Source organism: Ciona intestinalis, chromosome 7 (assembly GCF_000224145.3).
Source record: "Ciona intestinalis chromosome 7, KH, whole genome shotgun sequence".
Taxonomy (NCBI): domain Eukaryota; kingdom Metazoa; phylum Chordata; class Ascidiacea; order Phlebobranchia; family Cionidae; genus Ciona; species Ciona intestinalis.
Genome location: NC_020172.2, coordinates 3,893,609 through 3,902,130, shown reverse-complemented (window position 1 = coordinate 3,902,130; position 8,522 = coordinate 3,893,609). Strand labels below are relative to the sequence as shown.

Genomic DNA, 8,522 nt, shown 5'->3' with positions numbered 1-8,522 from the left:
CTAAGTAACCACATGGCAACTCGTAAGCTTGGCACGAGGTGTTAAACCCGTGTGATAACGACTGTCGTTTTCCGGCCACGCGAGGATAAAGTAAGTTACATTCATTCTTACATTCATTCATTCATTTTTTTTAACGTTTTGAATCAACCAGACATTACTTAACGCAGAGATTATATTTACAAAAGCAACATTTATCAGGGCAAATTTTTCGCAGCAAAAATTCTTAATGTTACTTTTTAAACTTTCAGAAAATTTTGTTTTCATATACGTATGTCAAAACAGTTATTTCTTAGTTATGTAAAATTACAAATTAGAATAATTTCAAGTACTTCTCTTATTTAAAAGATAAAAATACCGTAATTTACAGTTTAAATTTTTCAATACATTGTGTATGCCTAAAATATGAAATGAACAATTTTTTTCAGAAACTCTTAAACGCATTTTTTATTTTTCTTCCTTTTTTTCATTTATTTAAGACACGAACAACATTTATAAAAGAGCAATAAGACGAAGTGCAGCGTATATAATCTCATTATAAGTAATTTTAAAAGAAAAAGGACATGGTATTAGTCGTTACATTGAAGTAGGGCAGAGAAACTGCATTTTATGTTTAGCAACATACATTAGTGAAGCCCCTGTTTTACTTCTGTAACCACATATAGTAGGGTGGGGCAACATGGGATATGATTTTTCTCTATACTCGTCCCATTAAATAGTAAACACAGATTATTTACAGGTCTAAAAGTGCGTAGTAAATTGTTGAAAACACGGTCAGGAAATATGGGATATTATGTGCAAACAGTATTCCATCTTACCCCACAGTACTATGCAGTATTCAGCATTACTAAACTGCCCGACTTTCCAATGCGAGTATGTTAACATAATAGTACAGTGGGAGAAGACGGGACACCTTCGGTACATAATATCCTAATTTTCTGATTGTGTTTTAAACAATTAACAACGGTTTATGGGAGTCGTGAGAATATAGTTTTATAATTCCCTCAATGTTTTTTTGTTCTCACAACTCACAAATGGGACGATAAAATTGATTGAAAAAGTGTCCCATCTTTCCCCACCCTATACTATATATTTGAACGGGCATGTCAATACATGGTCATAAAGTAAGGTGTCATTATGTTTATCGTGTGCTAACACGTTGTGGTATGGCGAACTACGCATTTGTTCATGGGCAAACTTTTCGAGCGATGAGTTTTCGAATTTCCTTTATGACGTAATAAATTGTCTTCGAATTTCACGCTTCGGTGGGCCGGTGAAAATTCCGATTTACAGCTCGGCCTCATGATTGGTTGAGATTCGACACGGTTGACTGATTTATAATTCGGTGGTGCGTGACTTTGGTATGACGCATCAGACGTTGATTTTGAACTAATCATCGAATTTTGACTAAAATATAAAAAAATGATTAGTGCAAGATTAATATTAAACAATGTTAAAAAAATGCTCGAACCAAGTGGTCACCATAGGTTTTCCAAATTCTCAGCCGTACATAAAATTCCCCCAAAATATTCACCTACAAAGTAACATACATGGTAGCTGTAGGCTGGCACAAGGTGTATTAACACCCGTGTTATATACCGACTGTCGCTTTCCAGCCATGCGAGATTAAAGTAAGAGATTCATTCGCATAAAAAATCCAAAAAAAATATTCACCCACAAAGTAACATACATGGTCTCTCGCAAGCTGGCATGAGGTGTTAAACCCAAATGATACCAACTATAGCTTCGAGGATAAAGTAACTTATATTCATTCAATCATACCTTAATTTCATCATCCCTGTTAAGAGCTTCTGATTTGCTGTTGTTAATTTTGCTGCAAAAGAGAACGTTTAACTGTGATATAGTAGGGTGGGGGGAGATAGGACACCTTTTCATTATCTCGTCCCATTTGGTAGTAAACCAAGAACGTTTAAAGAATTAAAAAGCTGTCCCCTTAAAACTCCCATAGACCATTCTTTATTGTTTAAAACATAATCAGGATATTTAAATACTATGTGCTAACGGTGTCCCATCTTTCTCCACCCTACTATATAATTATTTTGATTATGTAACATCTCGTACAAAAAATGAATATACACAATTAGTTTAAATTATAAGCATAGTATAATAGAATGGGGTAAAATGGGATATGTTTTCGTTTTCTTTTTTTGTTTCCTTTGGCAGTAAACAAACATATTTAAACAAATCGTAGGGTGGTGACTGTATAAAAACGTTGTTTTTTTTAATTGCTTAGAAGCACGATTGGAAAATAAGAGATTGGGGCCAAAAAAAACGAAAAAATAACGATAAATTATACCAATTTTTCTCTTTTGTTCTTTTATTGTTCGATATTGCTTATGCAATCTTTTTTCAATGTCTCTTCTCTCTGCTTGTAACTTTGCTTCCAAAACCATTAAACTTGATTCAATATTTCGTAGCTGCGCGACTTTTTCATTCGTTACCTCATAATACCTATTGGAATTGATATATGAGGTTCAGTCATTTACGTCATAAAAAAAATAAAAAAATATACGTCTAAAAATGACGTCATAGAAAATGTCGTCACAGAAAATGACGTCACAAAAAATACTTCATTGGCAAAGTTTGCTCAAACAAGTTTAAAATCTATTTAATATTTAAATAAAGTGGGTGTGCGACTGTGTATTTAACAACATACTTATTACATAGGGTGTAACTATTGTTAAGAAGCATTTGTGTTCAGACTATGTTTGAATGAATGGATGAATGACATTTATTTATCTTCGCATCACGGAGCAACTACAGTCGTTATAATACTCATGTAATTAATTTCCGGTTAGAGTTATTGCGGAGCGGGAGATTTTTTTCGGTATGACTGACAATCTTGACAAATCATTGGTGACCACCGTGTTGAAGCAATGGCCATTAAGTGTCTTGCCCAAAAATACATATTTACGCCCAAAAGTAGGTTAATGTTATGATTATATATAATCTAAATGAATGTTACTTGTTTTATCCTTTTGTGGCAAGAGAGCGACAGTCGTTATATAACACGGGTGTTCTATTTCATACACTTCGTGCCTTTTCTTTAAAACAGAACACCCCTAAATATAACGACTGTCATTTCCCGCCACGCGAAGATAAAGTAAATTACAAGTTGTCCTATAAGTATTTAAATTACCTCTGCTTCCATAGTTCGGCCTCCTGCACCGCTCGAAAGTATTTCATCTTCATATTTTCGTCCGCGGTCTACGAAAAAACAACCACAGTTTACAGCGAATGACAAATGTAAGGAAATCAGTACGGTATGTTATCGGTGAAATTCTTTGTCATGCCGTACAAAAGCTCAAGTGTTCTCAACCACAAATCATAAGTCAATATTTAGATCAACAGTGTGTGACGTCATTTAGGGACATCGCAATAAGCGCTATAGGATCGCTAAATTAAACATATAGTAAAGTGGGTTAAGATCGGATACTTTCTGCACCTAAATCCCATATTTTTTTATCGTGTTTCAAACGTTTAAGAACGCTCTTTAAAAGTCGCGGAACTAAACCATTATATAATTCTCTGATTATTCTTTTTTTCAACCAAATAGAACAAAAAAATAGAATAAAAAGCATGCACCGTCCACCCCTGGGACACCTTTTTATTCTATTTCTCGTCCCATTTGGTAGTAAACAAAGAACATTCAAAGAATTATTAAACCGTATTCTTACGACTTCTATAGACCGTTTTTAATTGTTTAAAACACGATCAGGATATTTGGATATTATGTGCTTATGCTGTCTCATCTTCCCCCGCCCTACTATATATTGTTTTCAGTCTATAACGTTCACAATTGATTAAATAAACCAGTATGTTATAAATAGTCATTCCAACAACAAACGTTCAAAACCCACTTCAAGAATAAGTAGAGTATCAAGTGTTACCTCGTTGCTAGTTAACTTCACCAAACATCTCGAGTCCGTCATAGCAACTAACTATAGCTGGTACTAAGTTCAACATATAAAATAATGAGTAAAGATATTCCAATCTGTATAAAGTATTACCGCTTAATCTGTACTATTATAACTAAAATGCACTCAATTTCCATTTATGCTGCGTTAAATCAAGCGGGTGTGATATTAATATATATACCGGAAAATCAATAAAAGCTCTGAGCATACTAAACGCTAAAATACATTTCTGCTATCGAAAATGAACTAGTTTCTCTTCTGCTTTCATTTAATCAATGGCCTTTAACAACGGCATACAGCGCAACGAATCCGCCGACTAAGGGGCCCTTGTACAATGAAAATACACAATCAAGTCGATTTCTTTGTTCGTACGGAGCAATCCAACGCGACGCTAAAGTAGGAATAACTCCGTGGGAACGAAATTTACGTCACAATACAAATTGTTTCCGCCTTAGCGTCATAATCAGGTTAGTGAAGCAAGGCTTAGGAATGGGATTGAGAGAGGGCCCTTCTGAATCTACAGTATACACTTACTTAGCTATGGTGTATGAGACGCTACATTTCACTATGGCCTATTCAATACAGTACGGAATATATATATAATAGGATGGGAAAGGTGGGACATCTTTTCATTCCATTTCTCAATAGTAAACAAGTAGTAAACATTTGGTAGTAAACAAAGAACTATCAAATAATTATAAATTCGTATCCATACGACTCTAAAAGTATTATCAGGAAATAAGGGTTTTAGGTGCTAACGGTATCCCATTTTACCCTATGGTACTAAGATTTTAAAAACTGGTCTCTTTTAAAGTTTGAGAAAAACAGCCCGTAAAAAAATATTTAGAATGAATAAATGTACCTAACATCTCAAAATAATATTAATTAGCAGGTGTTTTTATAAATAAAATTAGCACCTGCTGCCATGGAACAAAAATCGATAAGTTGAAACAACATGCTTGACAAACATAGGGCATTGCCAATACATTTACCATAAATAATCAGACAGATACGAATGTAGTAGAGTGGGGTAAGATGGGACATGTTGTCATTCTCTTTTCTCGACCCATTTGGTAGTAAATAAAGAATATTTACAGAATTATAAGCGTATTCTCGTGCCTCAAAAGAGCGTTGTTAATCGTTCAAACCACTGTCATGCCGGCCCACTTTGCTTATAAGCTAACTTGATTAAACAAAAGTATTAAGTCCAACTATATCGCAGGCTTTAGTTAAGACTTGAGTAGTTCATTTATATAAATGATTTAAAATGAGGATAATCTGGAATTTGGATTTTGTTTTAGGCATTTAATCAAATTCCGGCGCCGTGGCAAAGTGGTAAGTACGCCTGGCTGTAACCCATAGGTACACTTATCGGCAATTGCTCCAACTCCGTCACTAAATTGTATGACGTTTAAATGTTTCTCTGCTGCCATCTACCGTTTTTTTTTAAAAAAAACAATTGAATAGGTAAACTTTCCCCCCACCGTTCCATATTATAAATCGACGACGTTTTGTTAGGGTTTTAAACACATTTGCCGGTCATATTTTTGACGAATTTGCTTCATTGTAAAGCAGTTTTGAAATTCATAACCTTTCTACATGTAAAATGTTTAAACTAGCTTTTCAAAGCGTACAGTATTACTTCGGGGTATTTACGTGTAGTCCCATTAATAAATTCACTTACTGATAAAAAATTAACAATAAAAACTGTCCTGTCTTACCCTGTGTGTTTTCGAATTTGTAAAATTACACTTGCTGTGCGAATCGTTAAATAACTTCTCGTGTGTTTTAATATATTTATGATTTTTTGTCAGATAGTAAATAAATGATGGTATTAACCCATGGTAGCACCCAAAACCCCCCATCTATTACGAATTTGAAAATATTGGGCAATATGTGCTTACGTGTCCCATCTTGCCCCAACCTACTATATACCCAAGAACCTACCTAAATTATAGATTGTTTTAACAAAAGTACTGGTTTTAATCTAAAAGGTTGGACCAGAGATACATAAACAAACATAAACAAAGTATTTCTGGTCAGACACATTGTCCGCCAATGCAGCAGAAACGGTCCCCATTAGCGAGACGATGCACGTGAAATCCACCATTAGTTGGCGATAGATAAACACCAAGCAACTGCCCAGGAGAAAACGCCGTTGGAATGTTAAGTTTGTAAACCAACATGTGCGGCTTTCAGCTACTGTGTTAAACGTGGGTAACTGCATTCGTTTCCGGTGTACGCATAGCCTTTATATACTTTACTTCTACAAAGGCAATGGTGCATGGTTTGTTTATTTACGCAGTTTATTTCGCCACGTTGTTTATAAAAATGTAATATTGTAGAGTGGGGTAAGATGGGACATGGTTTTACTCTTTCTACCGTCTCATTTAGCCGCGATTTTAAAAGAGCGTTGGTAACTGTCTAGGCACAAGTGATGTGAAGAATCCACCGGTAAATAGCAGAATAGGCTGGTGGAAAGTGATAGTGGTTGGTGGTTAGGGGGTTAGGTGTTGATAATGATGGTTAGTGGGTTAGTGGTTATAGGGGTTAGGGGATAGTGGTTAGCAAATGGCGGGGAAAGGATTCTTCACTATCACCATTGTTTAAAACACAATCAGGAAATATTGGATATAGCTACTTAGCTAGCTGTGTTCCATCTTACCTAACATTACAAATGATGTTAGTTGATTTTGACTTTTAGGGTTTATAGAGAATTGTAAATAGTCTAGTAATTGGTGCTCATGGTTTGGTAATTATCAGTATTTTAATTTAATTCTGGAAAATGGAAAGGTTTGTATTCATGTTTCTTGTGGTGGGATGTGCAAGCGAAACAAGTAAGTTGTTTTTTCTTTTTGGCTTGTATATAAGCTTTTGGGTTTTAAATTATAACAGTATTTAAATTCTCATATTATAATACATAACCTAATTTTTACTTATCTTTTCAAAAACCATAGCAAAGATTATGTTATAGACCTATAAAAAATAAAGAGAAGGAAATCAACAGCAAATCAAGTTGTTAAATACACTTCTTATGTTATGACAATATATCTACCTTAGTGATTTAACATTTTGGTGCTGCTATCATTGTCAGCATATGTATTCTTGGTCAAGACACTTAACAGCAATTTCTTAAACCCAGTGGGTTGTCTAAATTGTCAGCCATAATAGAAAAACAAAATGCTCCAAATTAATCGCCCACAAAGTTACATATGAGGTAACTCGTAAGCGTGCACGATGTGTATAAAACAACACCCGTGTTATAAAGACTGTCATTGCCCCGTCACGCAAGGTTAAATAAGTTACATTTATTCAATAAATAAGTTACATTCATTTAATAAATAAGTGTCAGCCATACAGAAATAGTTTGAAACAATCACATTCACAGTCACCCATAAAGTTAGCAAAAGTAAAAATTCAACAGCAGGCATGAGGTGTGTGAAACAGGACACTTTTGTTTTATTTTTAAAGTTACCCTTGCAGGGATAAATAAGTGACACTAAATATTTATTATTGTAAAATTATAAATCTATGAAAATGCACTTTTTTAACATAATAAATTTTAATGAGTAACCTAATCCTTAACCAGTAAAAAAAACATAATTTTTACTGGTCACCAGCTAAAGGATTAGCATTTTAATGTATTCTATCCTAATTTACAGTGGACTTATACAACAGTAAATCTGCCACAACAGATCTTAAATGGACACCATTTTCAACAGGAATTGGTGTAAGTGTGCTATTATATTTTCTTTATAACACACCTTATGTCAACTTATTGAACAAATACGAGTTTCATTGTTGTTCAAATACCTCGTATTCTTTCATAAGTTTTGTATTTGTTCACATGCGAACATGAGTGTTTAAAATATTAAATCATTATGTTATTATACATAATAGGATATTGAATGGATTGTGTCAGTTAGGTTCATAGTCTTATGAAAAACATTTTGAATAGGCTATAATGTTGTAGTGAAGTTGTTTTTTGGGAAATTTATATCTTAAAAATTTTCTTTTCCTTTTTAAATAACTGAAAAACACATTATATATAATATTTGCATGTCATTGAAAAAAAGATAGGCTGTTTGTATTTTGTGGGTTGTTTTTTCGACACATTAAAATATATTCTGATTAAAACAATGCAGAATATCTACCAACGCTAAAAGAAGAGTGTGCTTAAAACTTGATCAGGAAATATGGGTTTTTGGTGCTAATGGTTTCCCATTTTTACTGCACTGCTTTTAATTACAGAATTATAAAACCGTAGCCTCACGACTCAAAAAAATGTTTTAAATCTTCAAAACACAATTAAGAAATATTGTGCACTAACATTACCCTATATTACACCATAGTACTATATAGTATCTATCATAAACCAATATTATAGGGGTTCTGGCCATGTTATGAAACCAGCATCCCAGGACTTTTATATTTTTTGTTCCTTTTCCTTACAGTGGGAAGAAGTAAGCAGTTACGATGAAGGCCATCGAACAACAATACGATCTTATCAAGTTTGTCCTCAAGAAGATACAACTGTGGAATCGGATAACTGGATCCGATCACCCTACATTGATGCGCGGTTTGTTA

At 33.9% G+C, this 8,522-nt stretch overlaps 2 protein-coding genes across 3 annotated transcripts in view; one reads left to right on the top strand and one right to left on the bottom strand.

The window, feature by feature from the left end:
• Nucleotides 1–456: 456 nt before the first annotated feature.
• LOC104265852 lies at nt 457–4,017 on the bottom strand. 2 transcript variants are annotated; one of them, XM_009860833.3, is made up of 5 exons: nt 3,909–4,017; nt 3,158–3,225; nt 2,315–2,469; nt 1,780–1,831; nt 457–1,404 (listed from the first exon to the last, which is right to left on the bottom strand). In XM_009860833.3, exons 1-5 carry the CDS (start codon nt 3,948–3,950, stop codon nt 1,149–1,151), a joined length of 573 nt encoding a protein of 190 aa, XP_009859135.1. In that variant the 5' UTR covers nt 3,951–4,017; the 3' UTR covers nt 457–1,148. The 2 variants fall into 2 exon arrangements, with proteins under 2 accessions (XP_009859135.1, XP_026691004.1); XM_026835203.1 differs by having other exon boundaries at nt 3,879–3,965.
• A 2,620-nt stretch (nt 4,018–6,637) lies between these two features.
• LOC100175579 (ephrin type-A receptor 5-like) overlaps nt 6,638–8,522 on the top strand; it is a 17,210-nt gene continuing 15,325 nt past the window's right edge. Inside the window, exons 1-3 of the mRNA XM_018812464.2 lie at nt 6,638–6,772; nt 7,598–7,665; nt 8,390–8,514. Coding sequence (XP_018668009.1) covers nt 6,721–6,772; nt 7,598–7,665; nt 8,390–8,514 — 245 coding nt within the window. The 5' untranslated portion in view covers nt 6,638–6,720. The remainder of the gene's footprint in view (nt 6,773–7,597; nt 7,666–8,389; nt 8,515–8,522) is intronic.

Coding starts and splice junctions, on each gene's coding strand:
- LOC104265852 (XM_026835203.1), bottom strand. CDS start 3,950: ATGACGGACTCGAGATGTTTGGTGAAGTTAACTAGCAACGAGGTAACA. Junction 2,470..3,157: donor GCCGAACTATGGAAGCAGAG/GTAATTTAAATA, acceptor CAATTCCAATAG/GTATTATGAGGTAACGAATG. Junction 1,832..2,314: donor AGAACAAAAGAGAAAAATTG/GTATAATTTATC, acceptor TCTCTTTTGCAG/CAAAATTAACAACAGCAAAT.